Raw genomic sequence first — 21,353 nt, 5'->3', positions numbered from 1 at the left:
GCCCAAGCTGCCTTTCCAAGTGTTCTAATACTTGATTCAAAGATTGCCCTGGTCTTCCATTGTATTTCAGAAGTTAATATTCCAAAAGAGAAAAACAGATACTGAAATGACATGGACAGCATAAAGTAGACAGTGCTAAAACAGACAAGTGACAAACAGAGCAGAATGGCAGATGTGGGTGGATATAATTTGTCCCTGAAGCCAAAGGGTGGTCTAATGTGATAATGTTTCAAGCAAACATGCAGAGGCAGACAAGTTCAAAGAACAAAAATGATGTCATCCTCTTGAATTTTAGGATTGTAGAAATTGTGACACATTTCTTGCATTGATTACTTTAGGAATCTGAATTGTGAAACTGTTTCCCTGATGCTATGGGGTATTTCCTTTTTAATGCAAGGTAGGAGATGTAGTCTTTCTGGGGTCCTGGGACAAGGCTGTCTCCCTTGCCTTCTTTCTTTCTAGTGGCTTGGCTGGCTGCGTTGCTGCAGGCTCCATTTTAACTGCACACTGAAGGCAAACTACCTCTTTCTCCTTTCACTCACTCACAGCCTCGGAGTCCCACTACCCACTCCCATCCATCCCATCCTGCCACTTTCCAGCCTAAAAAGCCTGACTTGTCAGGGCTTTGAGAGCACAAGATTCAGCTTCCTTGTTCTCCTGTAGGAGCAGAAGCCAGAAAATGAAACGGGAAACAGAGCAGAAGAGGAGGGGGTTGGGTAGCTGGGAAGGAAGGAGACATTGCAGCCAAGTTACAACTGAGTTCTACCTCCAAAGGGTGTTTCAGCCCACACTCTCGCTTCTCACAAGAGGGTCCCCTGCCTTTTTTACAAGTAGATTCTGAGGGAATTCGATGTGGACAGACAGGACCTCGAGCACTTCCCCCTGTGAATTCACAAAGGGCCATCTCCGTTTGTCTTTAAAAGACAAGAGTGCTGCGGAGCCGGAGCCTCTAGAGATTCAAGTCACAACCTTATGCCCTACTCACAAGGCACAAGTGTGCCCAGAGAGGCGTTGCCAATTTCACTCACACAACTGGACACAAGCACTGAAAAGCATGATGAAAGCATGATTTGTAAACTCCTTTTTTCTCTTTACCCACTACTAAAATGTGCCTTATACTTTATCCACCTTACACACAAATATCCACCGGGCAGTTCTAAGTTCCAGGGCCTGAAATGATACAGCGCCTGGCCCCCACCAAACTGATGGGGGCTAGTTTTCTTTGCTCGGAGAGATAGATAGCGACCGTCTCTTTGTTCCCACCCACATCAGTGGCTGTTGCAGAAGATAAACCCCTCCCTCGGCCAGGGTTGTGGCCAGAGGTTAACCCAGACCCAAGCTACGTTGAGAGGACAGATAACTGAAACCACAGAAGGCTTTGGAATCCTGAGAAACAAGAAATCCAACGGAGAAGGATTTATTATCTGTTTCCTCTAGGGAGGGTGCAAAGTCGTTCTAACAGTTTCCGTTACAGGGTACCAACTGGCCACCCCTCCCCAACAGACGGTTTTGTTGAATTAGCTTCCTTTTTTTTTTTTTTTCCTTCTGCTTTTGGCGCCACTTCCTACGACAGAAACTGCTTGAGGGAGGAGTCCTCGAGGGTGTTCTCTGAGGTTTCCTTCCTCGTCCTAAACAGCCACCTAAGGTGGGACTGAGAACTGAAGCAGGGCAGAGGTCCCCATAGCCAGAGGAAGGGAAAGTCTGGGGGATGCCCCACTTTCTTCGCGCCCTGGCGCTGGGTGCCGCTGCTTGCCACAAAAACCCCAAGAGGGCTTTCTTTCGCCTATTCATATTGTTACTGTGTGCCAGGCCCTGTGCTGAGCTGGGGTGAGGGATAGGAGAGAACGCCCGGCTCTGGCTGCAGTGAATGGGCCTGGGGTGGTGGCCGGTGCAGCCTCGGCCCACAGCGGGAAGCCAGAGGCCGCTTGCGGGATGGGACTGGGGCGAGAGCGCCGACTGAGGGCGCAGCGCCCGCGCACAAACTGACGGCGAGCGAGAGGCAAACTCTTCAGGTGTCACCACGCAGGGAAGGTGCGGCGCACAGACTCGGCCCCCGCCCCAGCCGGGGTCAACATGGCCGCCGAGCAGGGAGGCGGGGCGCTCCGAGTCCGGGCAGGAGCTGGGCGGGGCCGCCGTCGGCGGAGCCAGCGCGCAGGCGCGGGACGCTCGGGACCCGGATGGAGGTGCTGAGGTTGGAGCTCCGAGGGGGTGGTCTGGACGCGCGGGCGCGGAGGACCCGGCGCCAGCTCTGGAGCTCCGGACTTCTCCGGGGAGGGAAGCTGTCAAACGGAGGCAGAGAGAAATTAGGCGGAGGCTGTAGAGGAGCGAGGAGCCCCGCCCCTCCGCCATAGCGGCCCCCGGCGCCGCCTCTTCCTTTGCGGCCTCCGGCCCTCGTCTGCTTCCGGCCCTGTTGCCTAGCCCGGCCCTGCGGTTCCCTCGGGACGAAGTCCTGGGCCATGGCTCCCTTAGGGTGAGGGTCAGTACCCCGTCCCGGGTAGGAACTGTGTCCGAAAAGAACAGGCTGGAACGGCTCCCGTTACCGCGGGGCTTAGAAGGAGGCCGTTGTTGGCACGGAGCACCCTGGGTCAGAGCGCATCACCCCACGGAGGAGAGCCCAGGACTCGAGTTCAACAGGCTTTTCCAGATAGGGCCCATCACCATAAGCTTCCAGCAACAACCTGTGTTCCCGTTGGAGGAAGTACTGGGCTAGGTGGTGGAGACCTGCGTTGTCCGGGCTGGAAAGGAATGAAAACCCTTTGTGTTAAAGGCAGAACGCGCCCCTGACTTTGGGCATAAGGTTTTAGAAAGCAGTGCATGAGGCGCTTTAAGTAATGGGCGTGTCACTTGGCTCCAGTGAGCCTCAGTTTTCACATCCATAAAATGGCGATGGTAATTACACCCGCCTCCCTGTGTCTAATGAGATCTCTGGATCCTATCTCACGGGAAAATTAAAGAATGAAACTGGTTGGTTCTAAGCGTCCTGCCAGTTAAGAGTGTGATTTAGCAAGGGGCTCTTTCAAAGGGAAGTTGGCAAATAGCTAGAGGGATAATTGACTGTGTTGATTTTTACTTGGTTTAACTGCAAATTAAGCGAGGGTTGCATCTCATGTGGCCACTGAGGCCAGAGTTTGAAAGAGGAAGAGAATGCGAGTCTGTTTAAGATGCAGAGGTAGATTCAGTACTTTTCTGTTCCCTGCCTCCCTTGTGCATGCAAGTGGGAGGGCCAGTGGGGGAATGAATTAATCCTAGGACGGAGGAGATAGATGGGTGTGCGTGTTTCTGGGTTTAGTGAATCCACTGTTGAAGACACGGTGTATAGTCACAAAATACTCCTTCCCCGGAGTGTTCAGAAGCTTAATGGGTAAACCGATGTGGATTTGGGAGGTGAGGGGCCCGCATTTTCTCCTGGCCTCCTGGTGATGAAGTAAGCAATAAGTGAGTGCCCCCTTGTGCCAAGTAAGAAGTACTGTCGCTGTTAGCCAGTCTTGTCCCCTTGGTGGAGAATTTTACTTTCCCCCGCGTTTTCTGTGATTTTGTCATGTTGTTGTTGTTTGTTTTGGGGATTTTTCGAGTTAGGGTTTCTGGGTGTAGTTTGTAGATGTAGCATTGTAGACCAGGCTGTCCTCGAACTCACAGATACCCGCCTGCCTCTACCTTCCCAGTGCTGGGATTAAAGGTGTGAGCCTCCACCACCTGGCTTGTTTGTTTTTATTGTTATTTTGTGTGCATGTGTTTGTGTGTGTGTGGCTACTTTGCTTTGTTTGTTTTAATTGTTACTTTGTGTGCACGTGTTTGTGTATATGTGTGTGGCTACAAGTGAGTTATGGCAAACCTGTGTGAAATCAGCATAACTTGTAGGAGTGCCTCTCAACACAGTAGGAGCCACGACTGCTTTTAAATTGAAGAAAGGGAGAGAGGGAGGGAAGAGGGGGAAAAAAGGAAGTGCCTTGAAGTGCATTCTGTGCCTCAGAATGGCTTTGGGTTTTTTGTGCCTTGTTGCCACTCCTGTGGAGATGGGAAATAGTCGCTTAATCCTTCCCTAGTGGTAGACTGTGTCTTTGCCCTAAGTTTGTTTTAGCAATGGGAGCTGGCCGAAGTCCTGCTGAGCAGTGGTTTTCTTTTCCTTCTCCACTTAATTTAACCGACCAGCTGAACACACATCAGAGAGCTAAACTGGCATGTGTAGTTATTACAGGCTTCTAGTATGGTTCTGTGTCCCACTTTGGGGACTGGTTTGGGAATTAGTTTATTATTCTGGGCAAGAGGGAAAAGGCACATGCCAAATAATAGCCACAACATTGATTTGTGCAGTGCTTTTTAGTTTAGTCTGTTTTACCATGGTGAGAAATTTGTGATATGGGGTGGGAGGGGATAGTCTTATCCCATTTTACATACAAAGAATGAGTCTCAGAGGAATAAGTGAGAACTTGCAAGTGATAGATTTGGGACTTGAACCCCGGTCTTGACTCCTACATAAAAGCATTCAACAAACTTCTGTGAGCTTAGCTTTTGAGCTTAGTACTTATCTGTGTGTAGAACTTACCCGACTAGAGTACGTGCAGAGTGACGCCAGTGGTCCATGTGCCTTCAAAGATAGCCTTCCCTCTGGACAGTCAGATGGATGATTCCGTTTGCCATGAGATGCTGATGGGGGTGGCTCCTGTGAAGAAAATGTTTGTGCTTTTCTTTTGGCCCATGTGTGACATTTTCTTCCTTGGGTGTTAGAGTTTAGAAGCCTGAGGAAGCTCAGACCTGGCAGTGAAAGGATGTGGCTCCCGGACCCATCTCAGAAAGAGGTGCTGAGGTTTGCAGTGAGCTGCCGCATCCTGACTCTAATGCTACAGGTCAGTCTCTGGTCCTTTCCCTGAGCATGCTGTTGCTGTGTGACTGAGCTCATCCCTCCTCTCCTGATGTGCCTTGTTGTGTGGTTCCACCCATACAGATTTAGACCTGGTAGCTGAAAAGTGGGCAAGGGCCTTAGTAGTGGTATTGATCTTGTGCCTTACAAAGCAGCAGAGGCCCAGACAGGCTAAATGATTTGTCCAAAGCTATGTAGCAAGATAAAGGGCCAGAGCTGGACCTCAGGCTCCCAAACTCCCTACCCAAACTGGAGTTTTTCCGGACAGACCTTAATGGTCTGACCAACAGAGATACTTTGAAGGTATATGTGACAGCTCAGAGTATTGCCAGGACTGCCTTACTTGGAGTCTGCATACTGTATTAGTTGATTGGGAGAGAGGAGGCACTTCCAGAGTTCTAAGACCATCTACGAATATTCATCAGAATGATTCTCCTTGTCTTAGCCACTAGTTCTCAGTATGTTTGCCCTTTTGCCACCCCTTCCCCCAAGCTGCCTTGATGCATATTTTAATCAAAATCACACATATGTGAAATAGCCTAGCTTGCTTTACATTTGGTAGTCCTGAGTTTTGATCATGAATGAACGTAGGTCAGTACCCTAGAGTTGCTGTATTGATATAATGATATATTTTTTAATAATTTATTTTTATTTCATTTTATTTCATTTGCATTGGTGTCAGATCTTGGAGTTAGACAGGTGTGAGCTGCCATGTGAGTGCTGGGAATTGAACCTGGGTCCTCTGGAAGAACAACCAGTGCTCTTATCTGGCTGAGCCATCTCTCCAGCCCAATATATATTTCTTTATTCCCCCATATCTGGGGCTCCTAGCTACTTCCTTTGTGGAAACCTTTTCTTTCCTCCCTCTGAGCTTCTAGCTCTGAATCTTCCTGCACATTAAATGAAGCACTTCAGACTCTGCTGGCTTTGGGGATTAGAGTGCCTTTAGCATGGAGGCCATTGCTGTTACCTGTGATTATTACCCCCATCCCATTTCTTTTCACTGTTTGCAGTGGCCTGATAAAGAAACCAGCTGTAGTCACACACCTTTAATCCCAGCACTCAGCAGATCTTTGTGAGTTTGAGGCCAGCCTTGTGCACTGAGTGAGTTCCTGGACAGCCAGGGCTACACAGAGAAACCCTGTAAGGGGGGTGGAGGGGTGAGGGGAATAGTGAGGGGAGAGAGAGAGAGAGAGACTGATAGAAAAGAGAAGGAGCCTTTAAGTGAGCTGCGCTTGTTGCTGGGCTGGGGAGCCTGAGTCAGTGATGGCTCTGAACCAGCATCAGCTGAATTCCTGGCAGAGCCAAAGGAGCAGTGCCTGGAGTCAAGCATCTGTGGTAGGGAGCCAGGACAGCTGCATTCTCATTCAGTGTGATTTCGGAAACAGTATATTTCCTCAAATCCCTGAAGCTCAGCCACCAAAATTATAGTAAGTACCTATTCCCAAAACTGTACTAAATTGTAAGTGAAAGGTCATGTTTTCCTTCAAGTAACTGACAACCTAATGAGGCACAAAGACATATAACAATAAATTGGATTTCACTCTCTCTTTCCTCATGCTATCAGATTATATCCCTAGCTACCCTCCACTGTTGCTGCCATCTCTGTCAGTGACGGTTATTCTTTGACGGCTTTAACTCCGGGTTCACTGGCACTCTAACTGTCACTGCTTCTGTTGACATCTGTGCTTTCACTATTAGTCAGATGATACATTCAGCACCTGTCCCTCATGGCATCTTCCCACTTCCTTTTAGGGACCTTGTCTTCTCCACTCCATAGTGTTGCTCCATAGCCAACATCTGCCAGAGAGACTGCTCAGGTATCTCATTCTCTGGCCACTGTCTCCCGTCTCTGTAGCTCATTCCTCAGACCTGTTTCTGTCACATTCTCTGGCTCTGTGTTGATTTGGCCTTTGCCCTCCAGCCTTCATCTTCCTCTTCCCAAACGGAGTCATTCCTTTATGGTGGATCATTCCTATGCATACATGCAACTCTCTTCTTCCATTATCCCTGTTTTATTCATAAGACAAAGTCTTATCTTGGGGAATATAGTCATCTGCTTCCTTCATGCCTTCAATATCCACTTTAAAAAAACATGCAAGTATATTAACTAGCTTTTTTTTTAGTATAAGATCAAATGAGTCATTAGTATCACCTGGAAATCTTGATATCTTGATGAATTTCCATAGTCCACTCACCCTCATATTCTTTTAAATATTTTTTGCACATCTCAGTTACTTGGGGACTTTTTAAAAAATGTAGTATTGAATGGAGATGTAGCTCAATGGTGGAATTTGTGCTTAACATGTGTGAGGCTCTGGATTTTATATTCTGTCGTGCATGCCGTACATACTCACACACACACAAAAATCCAATACCCAGAGCTGGCAGGATGACTCAGAAAGTAGTCACATACCTCCAAACCTGATAACCTGACTTTGGTCCCTGTGATCCATGTGGTGAACCAACTCCCACAAGCTGTCCTCTGCACACATGACATGGCATATACACATCCCCATACACATAAAATAAATAAAAATATATATTTTTAATCAAATGTTCAGGCTCTGTTCAGTCTCATTTTAAGTAACCAAGGAAAAGACTTGGGGATTATCACTATTGTTTAAATTCCTGGATAGTTTGCACAACCTGACTGTACAGCCAGTACTTATTTTGTTTTTTTCTTTCCACAATTTAATCTTTGTTTGATTATTCTATGTGTATGAGTGTTTTGCTCGCCTGCCTAAGGAGGGTATGGGACCCTCTAGAGCTAGAGTTATAGTCTGTTGTTGGCCACCCTGTGGGTGCTGGGAATCAAACCCAGGTCCTCTGCAAGAGCAACAGGGCCTCTTAACTGGGCAGTCTACCAATCCATAACAACTTCCCCCCATTACTTTGAAGTAAGAATTCAAATTCCTGGATAAAGACTCAGGACAGTTAGCCTACCTACATGTATCTTTGTGGCTTCACTACTGATTGTGGGATACATCATCTCTCCTCTCGCATCTGTCCGGCGGGTGCTGCCCTGTATCCTGCCCAGAGTTCCTTCCAGCCTCCCACCTACTCAGTGGTTTCTGTTCACTGGCTCATTCCAGTAGTATGCAAAAGTTTATGTCTCATCCCCCACACACACAAACACACATGCATGATGACATACATGTAACAAGCACTGGGACACGCAGGGGCATAAAGATCAAATTCAAGGTCATTCTCAGCTCTGTTTCAAGTTTGAGCCCCATTCGAATACATGAGACTCTGTACTTTTTACTTTACATTGCTCTACCTACTACCCCATTCCTCCGCTCATCTTCACAGCAAAGCTCTTCAAAATCATTACATGTGCACTCTCCCCTTTTCTATTAACTAGGTGGCTTCTCACCTCCATTCTGCTGAAGTAGCCCCAATGGGTCACCAGTGACCTTCACACTGTTGAAGACTATGATAGGTTTGCTGTTCTATCTTACCTGGGTCCTGTCAGCAACATTCACTTGATTCTAAGACACTGTTCTCCCTTGGATTTCCCACAGTTCACTCACCATTCACTGTTCCTGCTTGTATGCTTAGAACACATTGTGTATATCAGGCTGGCCTGGAACCCACAAATACCCACCTGCCTCTGGCTCCTGAGTTCAGAAATTCAAGACTATGCTAGCATGTCTAGCTTCCTGCTTTTTCTCCATGCTGGATCATTACTTCCTTGCCAGGAGGACGCTTCATCCTTGATAGGCTCTGTCTTTAGATCTCTTCTGTACCTCTACTTCCTCCTCAGGCAGTTTCCTTCATTCTCACACCTGGGACTACCATCCCTACTTCCAACTCCAATTTATATAAATCCTGATCTGGCTTTCATTTGTAGACAAAGGCATCTCCTGCTTGACTGACCTCTATGCTGGAGTTAACTAGTTAGCATTGGAGCTCCTTACACACTCAAGCACACACACATACACACACACACACCAACCATATCAAGTCTATTTCTCCCATTTTATTAAGTGGTAATTCTTTTCTCCCAGTTACTCACCAACACCCTGGTTCTCCTTCATCCCACAGGCACTCTTCAATGTCATCATCCCAGATCACCATGCAGATGCCTTTTCTCCTCCCCGCCTGGCCTCCTCGGGCTCTTTGGATCAGCTTGTGGAAGGTCTCCTGGGTGGTCTGTCTAGATGGGATGCAGAACACTTCCTGTTTATTGCTGAGCACGGCTACCTTTATGAGCACAACTTTGCCTTCTTCCCTGGCTTTCCCTTGGCCCTGCTGATGGGAACTGGACTGCTGAGGCCTTTGCAGGGCCTCTTGAGCCAGCGCAGCTGCCTACTGATCTCAGTAGCACTTCTCAACTTCCTGTTCTCTGTGCTGGCTGCAGTCACACTTCATGATTTGGGCTGTCTGGTTTTGCACTGTCCCCGCCAGGCCTTTTATGCAGCCATGCTCTTCTGCCTCAGCCCTGCCAATGTTTTCTTAGCAGCTGGTTACTCAGAAGCTTTATTTGCCTTCCTGACATTCAGTGCCATGGGGCAGCTGGAGAGGGGCCGGAGCTGGGCAAGTGGGCTGCTCTTTGCTCTTGCCACTGGGGTGCGCTCCAATGGGCTGGTCAGTGTCGGCTTCCTCCTGCATTCTCAGTGCAGAGACTTTTTCTCTTCTCTTTTGGTGCTGAACCCCTTGAAACCACTCATCAAGCTGGTGGCCTCTCTCTGCTTGTCAGTACTCACTGTCAGCCTTCCCTTTGCTCTCTTTCAATATTATGCCTACACCCAGTTCTGTTTACCAGGCTCTGCCCACTCCATTCCTGAGCCTTTGGTACAGTTAGCTGTGGACAAAGGCTACCGTATCACAGGAGAAAATGAGCCCCCGTGGTGCTCCTGGGGTCTGCCCCTAGTATACAGCTACATCCAGGATGTCTACTGGAATGTTGGCTTTCTGCGATACTATGAGCTCAGGCAGGTGCCCAATTTTCTACTGGCTACACCAATGGCTGTACTGGTTGTGTGGGCAACCTGGACATATGTGACCACCCACCCTTGGTTCTGTCTTACACTTGGACTTCGAAGAAGCAAGGACAGTAAGACTCTAGAGAAATGGCACCCTGGCTTCCTCAGTCCAAAGGTGCTTGTGTACCTGATCCACGCTGCCCTGCTGCTGCTCTTCGGAGCTCTGTGCATGCATGTTCAGGTGAGGTGGGTTCTCCCTGGAGTGACTGAATACAGGGAAAACCTGTGTACAGTACAGATGTGCTCAGGCGCTGAGGAGGAGGAAGTAGGGGGATTTTAAATTGAAGCCATCCCGGACTACAAAGCCATCTTCAGACCCACATGGGCTAAATAACCAGACAAAAACAAACCTGGGCCTGTGTTTGTTCCAGAATCTAAATTAGAACCCCAAGGATGGGTCATGTGTAAGATAAAATGACTGGCCAGATGGTGGTGGCGCACCCCTTTAATGCCAGCACTTGGGAGGCAGGGGCAGGTGGATCTCTCTGATTGAGGCCAGCCTGATCTACAGAGCAAGTTCCAGGACAGCCAAGGCTACACAGAGAAACCCTGTCTCCAAGAAGGATAAAATTACTGTCTTAATGAGTATTATGATATAAGCACAGAGATAGACATAAAATTAGGGGCTAGGGTGCACTCAGTTGGTACACTACTTGCATAGAATGCATAGAAGACCTCAGGTCCTTTCTCAACACTGCATAAAAAACTGCCTATAATCCCAGCTAAGGTCATTCTTTACTACATAGTGAGTTACTACATAGTGAGTTTGACGTCAGCCTGGGCTATGTGAGACCCTATTTGTTTGTTTCAAATTATAGTACTGTTGTTATTTTTAAAAATATATACATATAGACTAGAGAGATGGCTCAGAGGTTATGAGCACTGGCTGAGCTTCCAGAGGTCCTGAGTTCAATTCTCAGTAACCAAGTGGTGGCTCACAACCATCTGTAATGAGATCTGGTGTCCACAGGCATACATTCAGGCAGAACACTGTATATATAATAAAATAATAAATAAGCATATTTAAAAATTTATTTACTACATTTACAGTGTTCTGCCTGCACATATTATTGAATCCCCCCTCCCCTAAAAAGAAAGAAAATCCAATTAAGTGGTCAGATAAAATACTACATATGTTCTGACAGTATAATGTAGTGGTAGAGTACTTGCCTGGCATCTGAGAGGTCTGCATTCAATCCCCAGCACACAAATAAAGGTACGGGCACTTGCTGCCAAGCATAATTGACCTGAGTTCAGTCCTTGGAATCCACATGATAGAAGAGAACTGACCACACACAGTCAATGAGTGTATTTGTCGTGATGTGAAAAAATAGTTAACTCACTAAGGAATCGTATTTAAGATGGGTTCTGAAGAGGACGACCTTCCCATGTAAGAAGCATGTAGGAGTGGGGAGACAGCTTGCAGTGCACACATAGGAGGCTGCACCCTCAGCTCAGCACCCACATAGAAGAGCAGGCATGGTGGTGTTCATCTGTGATCCTTGTGCTAGGGAAACCGTCAGGAGGACCTGGATGTGCTGGGCAAGACCATCCTCATACAAAGAGAGTTGAGGTCAGCCTGCACTACATGAAATTCTGTCTCCAAGACAAAGAAACAGCAAAGAACATTCCAGGCAGATGGGGCAAGGGATGGGCACAAGCAAAGGCGTGATGGCTATGAGAGGACATTGTTCAGGCTGGAATGTGAGGGTAAACACAGGTTCTCTTGGGGCCCGCCCTTTCCCTGGTGCACAGACTGCCTGCCTTGGTCTTTTAGGGTGTCAAGCACAAACAAGAGACTATCTTGTCCAGTGTTTTGAGGTGGTGGTGGCAGAATGGGATCAGGGGTTTGATCTTATATCCAGTTTTAAAGTTCTTGGCTGTCTCCAAGGAAGTCTTTTCCCTGTGCTGACCTGTCCTCCCTCACAGGCATATACTGACCGTTTGTAATGCTCTTTGAGCCATGTGGTTAGGGAAATACAAAATAGTTATCTATGTCTGTGACTGGAGCAGCTTTGAAGTGAGTGCCAGGCAAGCTCAGTTTGCAAGGTAGGCGAGAGCCCTTGGCGATTTGGCCCAAAATGTAAGATGGGGGAAGGTGACTGCTGCTTCCCTCTGCCCCCGGCCCATGTGATAATAGCTGCCTCGGGTTCCCAACCTCCAACAGGCTAAAATTTAGAGGCTATGGCTAAAATAAGACCCTAGAGAAATTTTAGTATTGGTTTGCCCATTATTGCCCAGGTAATTAGCCTGATACTCTGATTATTGGTAACCGAAGGTTGCCTGGCAGGTACACAAATCTTTATCAGGCAGACCTGCAGCTCTGCTGAATTTGTTTTCCAGTGTGATCTCCTAGTTGTCAGGCATGATTCACCCAGCCACATCATTGATGCATCCATATGGGATTTTTGTTTGGTTTTCTTAGGTTCTCACACGGTTTTTGAGTTCTTCCACTCCTGTTGTGTACTGGTTCCCAGCTCACTTGCTTCAGAATCAAGAACCACTGTTGAGATCTGTAGACACAGCGCCTGAGAAGCTTCTTGAGGAAAACTCCCCACCAGAACAGAAGGCCCCCAGAAACTGTATCATGAAACTCTTGTACAACTGGAAGGCCTGTTCTCCAGTCACAAGATGCATTCTTGGCTACTTCCTGACTTACTGGCTCCTGGGACTACTCCTCCATTGCAACTTCCTGCCTTGGACTTGACCAGGAATCTCAAGGGACAGGCTGGAAGCTGATTTAACCCAGGGGCTGAAAAGTTCAAGAGACACTGGCTGGGACTGCCTGCTCATCCCTGAGAGCACTATCTGTTAGGCTCAACCCCTGTGCCCCTGGAGACCAGTTAGCAATGGAGAATAGCAAGGAATCCTTAGTGGGAGGAGGAACTGTTTTCTCTGCTGAATGGAGTTGTCTCAAATCTCCTTGATCAACAAGCATCAGACAATCTTAAACCTCCTGCTGACCCATGTGGAAGTTTTTTTGGTTTTATGTTTGTTTGGTTAATGTTTTGAGACAGGGTTTTCTCTTTGTTACCTTGGCCGTCCTGAATCTCTAGACCAGGCTGGTCTAGAACTCAGAGGTCGGACTACCTCTGCCTCCCAAGTGCTGGGATTAAAGGTGCAAGCCACCACTGCCTGCCTTTCCATATATAAATTTTTTGTTTTTCCATATAGGGTTTCTCTGTAGCTTTGGAGCCTAACCTGGAGCTAGCTCTGTAGACCAGGCTGGCCTCGAACTCACAGAGATTCGCCTGCCTCTGCCTCTGGAGTGCTGGGACTAAAGGTGTGTGCCACCAACGCCCAGCCCCACTTTAGCCTGGTGCACTGGAGATGGTGGGGGCAGGGTAGTGAAAAAGAGGAAAGGGGACCCCTCTCTGAGACATTTCTGAAGTCTCCTTTATGATGTGTGCATTTACATAAAAAAATCCTACACTATGAAAATTTAAAAACCTGTATTTGCAATGAATTTGGGGGTGGGGATTAGGGGAGTTGAGACAGGGTCCCTCTGTGTAGATCAGGCTGGTCTTGAACTCACAGAAGACCACCTGCCTCTGCCTCTGAGTGCTGGGACTAACAGTGTGTGCCAAGCTCTGATGAGTTACTTTTTATAAATTGTAAGGGCTTGGGGGCTAGAACACAGCAGTAAAGCATGTGAAACCCTAATTTCAATAATAAATTATTTGAATCAGAGCACAGGATCTGAACCCTGGATCCTAATCCTCATGTTCCAGCTGTGTAATCCTAAATACTTTGAGAGCCTTCTTTACCTACTCTGAAACTAAGGAAGGTGCTGTACCCTGGGGTATGCTTTAGGTCTTTTAGGCCTTAAATCTTGAGGTTACCTTAAACAACAGATTCCAATCTAAACACCTGAAGGCTCAAATGTGACCTAAGTGGAAAGTCCTCCATTTCCTATGATCAATTAGAAGACCCCTTCTATCACCTTTGGGAACAACCCTGAATGGGAGCTGCCATGGGGTTGGAATGACTGGTTTTCCACCTCCAAAAGCTCATGCTTGATTGGTAGGCATGAGTCAGAGGCACCAGCACCACAGGCCTGCACCCGGCCTGCTTCCTGGCTGTCTTTGGTTACTAATAGTAGTTCCACTGCCCTTGATGAGTGGTGGCTTCCACTTATCCCAACACTCCAGGATGCTGAGGCAGGAGGAGTTTGAAGGCAGCTACAGATTAAGTCCGTGTCTAAATTAAAAAACGCTGGTCCTGCCCAGCAGTGTTTGTTCATTTCTTGAGCCGAGCCAGGTAAGAGTTTGGCTGTGTATCATTATCCTTCTTACTCCCCACTGAGCCAAAAATTCCAATAAGCGGCATTCTTCAAAACAGATGGCAATCCGCAGCAGCTTCTGGAAAGCTGAGAGTTAGAATTTGGACACACTCCCTCCAACCGTGACAGAAAGCTCAACTTGCCAGCTGAAGGGAAGCTCCTGGCCAAGACCCAGCGCCCTCCGTGGGAGCCTCCAGCCAGCCTGGCCAACGAGCATTCCCACCCATCACCACGGCGCTAGCACAGCCAAGCATTTGGTCCAGAGTCAAATGCTACTGAAAATGTACACACAGATGGGGGCAGCCCTCTGCCTTCTGCCAAGACGCTGAGTGCCCTTCTTGGCAAAGGACAATCACCTCTGTCCTAGTGTCCCTCGGCTGGCAAAGACTGCACCTCTTCACCAGCAGCTACAAATCCTAGGAACCCCACCCCCAAGTCCCACCCTCAAAGTAAACGTGTGGGAGGAGTTGGGGCCGGGTTTGCCGCAGCATTGGGAGCTTTGGTATCTGCTTCACTTTGTGTCTTTTTAGGGGATAACCAGAAGTGATTGTTCCCCTCCTAGGAGAGGTGATTCACCTCCCACAGAGTGGCTGTACTGCCATTGTTCTGTCTCCAGACCTCATCACCCCAGAAACCCTACACCTGAGGACCCCTGCTAGGTGAGCAACACCTGGAGGAGGGTGTGGTCTTTCTCTGACCTTGGAGGGCTAGTAGCTAAGGTTCTAAGGAATGGGCTGACTTTATGGCCAGCAGCTGTCCTTTTACCAGCCTATTAACAGTCTCAAATAGTCTGAGAGAGGAGCATTAAGGGCCCAAGGCAGGAAGCTTCCTGTTTACCCTAGGTCTAAGAATGCCACAGCTGGGTTGGGCGGCCACAGTTTAGAGAAAAGTCATTTCCTTCTAAGACTGCTAAAATACAAACCAGACACTCTGCAGACCTAGAGGTAGATGTCTTTTTGTTCTTTAATGAAGGTGGGAGAAGAGGGAGGTTTGACCCGTCTCTAGCAGTCCCTCTGGGGTGGAGTGAGCGGAAGTCTGAATCTAAAAATGTAAAAGTGTGGAGGCTTAAAAAGAGATTTTAAATGGATTCTTTTCAGCAGTTGTTTATTAATGCCTATTTTGGACTAAGAAGACAGGCACACCTCCAGTCCTCAAATGTCTATAGTGAGTTGCTGGTCAGTACACAAATACGTTCATTAGGGAAGTGGTAGATTCTTTTAAAAGCACACGGAAGTCAGAATTACCCTTTTTTTCTTTCTTTCTCGAGACAGGGTTTCTCTGTGAAACAGATAGATAGTCCTGGCTGTCCTGAAACTCACTCTGTAGACCAAGCTGGCCTGGAACTCTGCTGGGATTAAAGGCGTGTGCCATCACCACCTGACTCTACTTGAACTTTTTATATTGAGGGTGAATTAAAGGTGTGATGCACATGTGCGAGCTCTTCACTTGTGAGGCTGAGCAGGAAGACTATAAAGTGGAGGCCAGCCCAATGTGGCGCAAACCCACAGTGTCAGCGCTCAGGAGGCAGAGAAGTGGGTCTGTGAGTTTCAGGCCAGGCCCGGCTGCACAGAGAGTTCCAGGACAGCCAGAGCAGCATACTGAGACCCTGTTTCAGTTCCCTCCCCCCCAAAAACAGGAGGGGCTGGCAAGAGGTTTCAGTAGTTAAAAGCCCAGTGTTCTACTCTTGTAGAAGACCCAAGTACAGCAACTACCCATAACTCTAGCTCTTGGGGATCCAACACCTGGAAACATTGGGAACTGTGCACATTCCCACACAGAAACATACAAAAACACATTTAAAAAATCTTAAAGCTAGAGAAATAACTCAGTGGTTAAAAGTGCTTACTGCTTACTGCTCTTCCAGAGAGCTAGAGTTTGGTTCCCAGCAACCTTATTGGGAAGCCCCTCTGGAGTTTCCAGAGGATCTAACTCTCTGGCCTCCATGAGTCCCTGAACACATGTGGTATATACTCACACAGATACATACATACGTTAAAAACAAATACATCTTCAAAAAGTTAAATGTAGTGAATGGATGTATTTCTTCCGGTAGAGGTGTGGTCCTGGGGGTGAACCCTTGGTACTGGCTCGGTGGTGTACCACCAGCCAGCCAGAGAATGACTATAGCAGATGGTAAGTTAAGCAAGGCGATCTCAGCGTGAGGGGAGTCAAGGTATGGCCGGCCGTGAGACCTGCATTCAGGATCAGTGCCCTGTGCTGTGTACAACTGTGTGAACTTGAGACGAGCAGAGTTCTAAGCCTGACTTCTGTCATCTGTGCATTATACAGTTGGCTTCCTGACCTCCCCAGTTCTTATCCATAGACTCAATCACTCCCGGACAGTAAGGCAAATGTTACTTTGGGATTTTTGAGACAAGATGCAGTTCATATTGACCTTAAATTGTACAGAGCTGGGGATGGCCTGGAACGCTCCATCCTCCAGGTTGGGTACACCTATCAGAATGGGACAGGTTTTTAGTCTCAGCACTTGGGAAGCAGAGGCAAGCAGATCTCTGAGAAGTCAAGGCCAACTTGGTCTAAATAGCGAGTCTCTGGACAACCAGGGGTACATAGTGAGACTGTCTCCAAAAAAAGAAAGAAAAAAGAAAAAAACAATAGAAACAAATAGTTGAAAAAGGAAATCAGTACTAAGTATGTTGACTTTTTTTTCATTTTCATTCCTATTATTTATATACATTTACATATTATAGAGACATTTTAAATACTCAAGAGGGTTACATAGATTATATACAAAATCAAAATTTTGTGTGTGTGTGTGTGTGTGTCTTTATGGACCCTGGGACTAGTGTGTGTGTGTGTGTGTGTGTGTGTGTGTGTGAGAGAGAGAGAGAGAGAGAGAGAGAGAGTCTCTTCATGGACCCTGGGACCAGTTCTCTGGGTCACTGAGGAAAAACTGCACTGAACATGAAAAGGAATAACATAGTCTTACAGAATAATTGTGAAAATTAAATAGCACCACATGGAAAGCATTTAGAAAGATGTTAACCAAAGAATAGCTGCATTTGGGGCATGCTGAGTGTATCATGCCATCAGCACATTCATGCCCTGGGAAAAGGGGACTCAGATCCAGGGGGAGGGGTCAGGAGCCATCCACAGAGACAGGATCATTGCAGCTGTGCTAGGGTGGGACTGTCCAAAGGAAGAAAGATGAGGGAGGGGCTGTAAGGCTTTGGGCAAAGACTGGCCCTCTCTACACCAGCCTTCTTATCTGCTTGTCTTCCGGGTATAGGGGATAACAAGGCTGTTGCTATTTTAACTTTGGAGAGTGATTACCTGCACTGGATCTAACCTATTAGCATTCCCCCAGGGAAGGGAGGGAGCATGCCTTCTCTGGAGGTGCCTTGCAAGGTCCTTCCCCTCCCTGGGGATATAAAGCCATTAATGGTTGCTGGGGGCAGACAGCACTTTTCTTTGGTGCAGAAACTGCCAATATCCCTGTCAGCTGACCTCACTGAACTCATTGGTTCACTAAGCTAGGCTCTTAAGTTTACTGCTAGTGCCATGTTAGGGTGGGCAGACATGTGCTCATATCTGCCCAGGAAAGCTAATGTAAGGGTATGGTAGCATGGATCCCTCTAGAATAGTCATGAGAACTGTGCCTCGGATAGCACATAGTGACGTATCTGTCATTATCATGTCATTGACATGACAGCATCATCACTGGATACAAATAACATTTGTGGAGGGGGAAAAGAGCTGGGGAGGTAACCCATTCTATAAAAATGCTTGCCACACAAGAATGATGACTCCGGCCTAGAGATGGCTCAGCAGTTAAGAGCACTGGCTGCTCTTCCAGAGAACTGGGTTCAATCGCCAGCACCCATAAGGCAGTTCACAACTGTCTGTAACTCCAGTTCCAGGGGATTCAGTACCCTCATATGTCCTGCGCTACCATCTTGCCAGCAAGAACAATGCAGCACACTCAGGATCCTTCTGCAGTAAAGCTTTAATGCATCTTGAGAGGGAGAGCATAAGCTTACAGAACAAAGACCCCAAACTCCCAAAAACCCATCCCTTATATAGGATGGCAACCGCCGCCTTGGACGTGTCACCCCCTGACTGACTGCAGCTCCTCGGACCATATGACGCCATGACGACACGGGAGAGGCGGAGCCCAAGGGATGGAAAGTTACCCAGCGCCTGCACACTAGCTTGTTCACCATTCGGTGCCTGCCGGATGCAGGCGCCATCTTGTAACGGCTCCCTACATCTAACGGCTCCCTACACTCATACAAACAAAAATGCAGACAAAATACTAATGCACATAAAATTAAATTTTTTTTATAAAAAAATGAGGACTCAAGCTTGATTACCAAACCTACATATGAAATGCTGGACTTAGTGGTGGTGTGTGCTTATAATGTAGCCCTGAACACGGAGACCCTGGGATGGACTCACTGTTCAGACAACCTAGCTCCGGTGCCCTGGGTGAGAATGGCCCCCACAGTCCCCTGTGTTTGTACACTTGGTTCCCAGTTGGTTGGTAGAACTATTGGGAAGGGTTAGGAAGTAAGGCAGGCTTTGAGACTTCAAAAGACTTGTGGTATTCCTACTGCTCTCTCTGTCTCTCTCTGTCTGGCTCTGTTTCTTTGTCTCTGCCTCTCTCCTACTTTCCGATCAAGTTACAAGCTCTCAGCTGTTCTGCCTCTGCTCCACCCTCATGGACTCTAACCCTCTGAAACCGGAAGCCCAATTAAATATAAGTTCCCCTGGTCATAGTATTTTGTCACAGCAGGAGAAAGAAGACGCCAGCTGAATCCTCAAGCCCCATGTCCTCATGGGGAACCTCATTTCAAGATTATCCGGTGAGAGAATCTTGCTGTGTTTGTCCCTTCCCTGGACAAGTAGGGAATGATGGCTGGAGCCCCAGTGGCGTGGAATTAGCATCTGCAGAATAGAGACTGGCAACCCTGACCCCTCCCGCCTGAAAAAAACTAAGGTTGACCTCTGGCCTCTGCATGCAGGTGTGCAGTGCACTCATAATGAATAAGATAATGAAAAGGTTCAGGTGCTGGGAGGTGCCAAGAGAAGCTGTGCAGAAGCTGGGGGGCACAGCTCAAGTGGAAGCATGCATGTTCAGCATGCACGAGTCCCAACTGCACATGGTGTCCTCTAAAACTAACATTCAGGAGGCTAATTATCAGGAAAATGACAAGTGCCAGGCCAGCCCTGGGCTACACAGTGTGTGAATTTATTTTTATTTACTTATTTATTTTAAGATAGAGTTTCTCCGTGTAGCCCTTGCTGTACTGGAACTCCCTCTGTAGACCAGGTTGGCCTCTTGCCTCTGCCTCCCAAGTGCTGGGATTAAAGGCAAGTGCCATTATGCCAGGCCACACTTCGAGCACTTAAAAAAAACTTATTTCATTTTGGAGTGCATGCGTGCCATAGCATATGTTTAGAGGTCAGTTCCCCCTGCCTGCATGTATAACCTGAGGATTGAATTCAGGCTTTCTAGCTAGGTAGCAAGTGCCTTCACTCAGTAAGCCATCCCACCAGCTCCCAATAGTTTTTTTTTGGGTTTTTGTTTTGTTTTTTCTCTTTTGTTTTTTTGAGACAAGATTTCTCTGTGTAGCTTTGAAGCCTATCTTGGAACTCACTCTGTAGACCAGGCTGGCCTCAAACTCACCGAGATCCACCTTCCTCTGCCTCCCAAGTGCTGGAATTAAAGGCATGAGCCACCAATGCCCGGCCCAATAATTTTTTAAAAGGCCCTGGTTTCAGTCCCCAATACAAGAAGAAAGAAAAGGAGAAAGAGGAGAACTTTTCTTTCTTTTCTTTCTTTTCTTTCTTTTTTTTTTTTTTTTTTTTTTTTTTGAGGGGGGAAGGTTGAGACAGGGTTTCTCTGTATTGCTTTGGAGTCTATCCTGGAACTCACTCTGTATGCCAGGCTGGCCTCAGACTCACAGAAATCCACCTGCCTCTGCCTCCTCCTCCTACTCCTGAGTGCTGGGACTAAAGGTGTGAGCTACTAACACCTAGCCAGAAAAACACTTTCTAACCCTGTGCATGTTGACAAACCCCTTCAATCTCAGCACTCAGGAGATAGAAGCAGTCAGATCACTGAGTTCAAAGCCAGTCAGGCAGCCAGGTCTCCAGAGTGAGTTCTGGCACAGCCTGGGCTGTTACACAGAGAACCCTGTCTCAAAAAAAGAAAGAAAGAAAAAGAAAAAAAGAAGGCCTCACTGTGTAGCCCTGTCCTGCCTAGAATTCAATATGTAGACCAGGCTGGGCCAGAACTCAAATGTCTGTTTGCTTCTACCTCCCTATTGCTAGGATTAAAGCAATGAGCCACTATGCCCTGTCTTTCTGTCTGTCTCTCTCTGTCTCTGTTTCTCTGTCTCTCTCTGCACACACGTACAAACACACAGAGAGAAACTTGTGGGAGTTGCTTCTCTTCTAACACCAGTAGGTTCTAGGGATCAAAATCAGGTCAGCAGGTGGCAAGCACATTTCACTCCATCCCCTGAGCCATCTCTCTGGTCCAGAGGCCTGTGTCTTGTTTACACTGTAGTCTAGTACAGGTTTGGGGATGGGGCCCACCCTGTCAAGACATTGGGAAGCCAGCTTTTGCCTTGTGACTTTCCAGATTCCTCTGCTTCCTGAAGCACACTGTTCAGCCTGGCAGACACTAACACTGTTCCCATCAACCTTCCATTGAACAGAGCTGCCACGTGGCCATATCTACAGCAAGGAAGGGAACACAGGTGATCATGAATCATTTCTCTCTTTAACCATGTTCCAAATATATTGTACAGGGCATACTTAGGATGAGAAACTCTTGGTTGTTTATCTGAAATTCAAATCCTGTACTTCTACTTGCTAAACCTGGCAGTCCCTATGAGGAAGTGAGGTTTGGCCCAGCGTTCAGGAAGATGAAGATTCAGATATTTGTATGTCAATGCCTTTCTGAGCCAAATACCTATATTTCCTTACAGAATACATTTACCCAGAGTCCCATGGAGTCATTGTTCTAAGCAGTCTCTCAAGCAGTTACTGGTGGTGACTGATACCTTAAACAAGCCACCTGCAAGCCGGGCAGTGGTGGCACACACTCCCACCACTGGAGAGGCAGAGGAGGTTGGATCTCTGTGAGTTCAAGACCAGCCTGGTCTACAGAGAGAGTTCCATCCAGGACAGCCAGAGCTACACACAGAGAAACCCTGTCTCAGAAACCAAAAGAAGGAAATTGTCTGTTCTT

The 21,353-nt window shown here is 47.5% G+C and overlaps 1 protein-coding gene across 5 annotated transcripts; it reads left to right on the top strand.

Moving 5' to 3' along the window:
- Positions 1 to 1,404: 1,404 nt before the first annotated feature.
- On the top strand, positions 1,405 to 13,018 carry Pigv (phosphatidylinositol glycan anchor biosynthesis class V). Of its 5 annotated transcripts, none has more exons than XM_051189052.1 (4): positions 1,405 to 1,645; positions 4,726 to 4,844; positions 8,909 to 10,030; positions 12,275 to 13,018. In XM_051189052.1, the coding sequence occupies exons 2-4, from the start codon at positions 4,767 to 4,769 to the stop codon at positions 12,554 to 12,556; spliced, it is 1,482 nt and encodes a 493-aa protein (XP_051045009.1). In that variant the 5' UTR covers positions 1,405 to 1,645; positions 4,726 to 4,766; the 3' UTR covers positions 12,557 to 13,018. The 5 variants fall into 5 exon arrangements, with proteins under 5 accessions (XP_051045009.1, XP_051045010.1, XP_051045006.1 ...); XM_051189053.1 differs by lacking the exon at positions 1,405 to 1,645 and adding an exon at positions 1,903 to 2,031; XM_051189049.1 differs by lacking the exon at positions 1,405 to 1,645 and adding an exon at positions 2,322 to 2,470.
- Positions 13,019 to 21,353: the final 8,335 nt, after the last annotated feature.

Source organism: Phodopus roborovskii, unplaced genomic scaffold (genome assembly GCF_943737965.1).
Source record: "Phodopus roborovskii unplaced genomic scaffold, PHOROB, whole genome shotgun sequence".
In the NCBI taxonomy this organism is placed as follows: Eukaryota; Metazoa; Chordata; class Mammalia; order Rodentia; family Cricetidae; genus Phodopus; species Phodopus roborovskii.
Note: the sequence above shows the minus strand (reverse complement) of the source record. Positions and strands in the feature narration are given on the sequence as shown.

What these genes read in the sequence shown, in the direction of transcription:
- Pigv (XM_051189052.1), top strand. Translation starts at nt 4,767, where the DNA reads ATGTGGCTCCCGGACCCATCTCAGAAAGAGGTGCTGAGGTTTGCAGTG. An exon ending in TCCTGACTCTAATGCTACAG is followed by an intron (nt 4,845 to 8,908) that starts GTCAGTCTCTGG and finishes TTCATCCCACAG; the next exon opens with GCACTCTTCAATGTCATCAT. An exon ending in CTCTGTGCATGCATGTTCAG is followed by an intron (nt 10,031 to 12,274) that starts GTGAGGTGGGTT and finishes TGGTTTTCTTAG; the next exon opens with GTTCTCACACGGTTTTTGAG.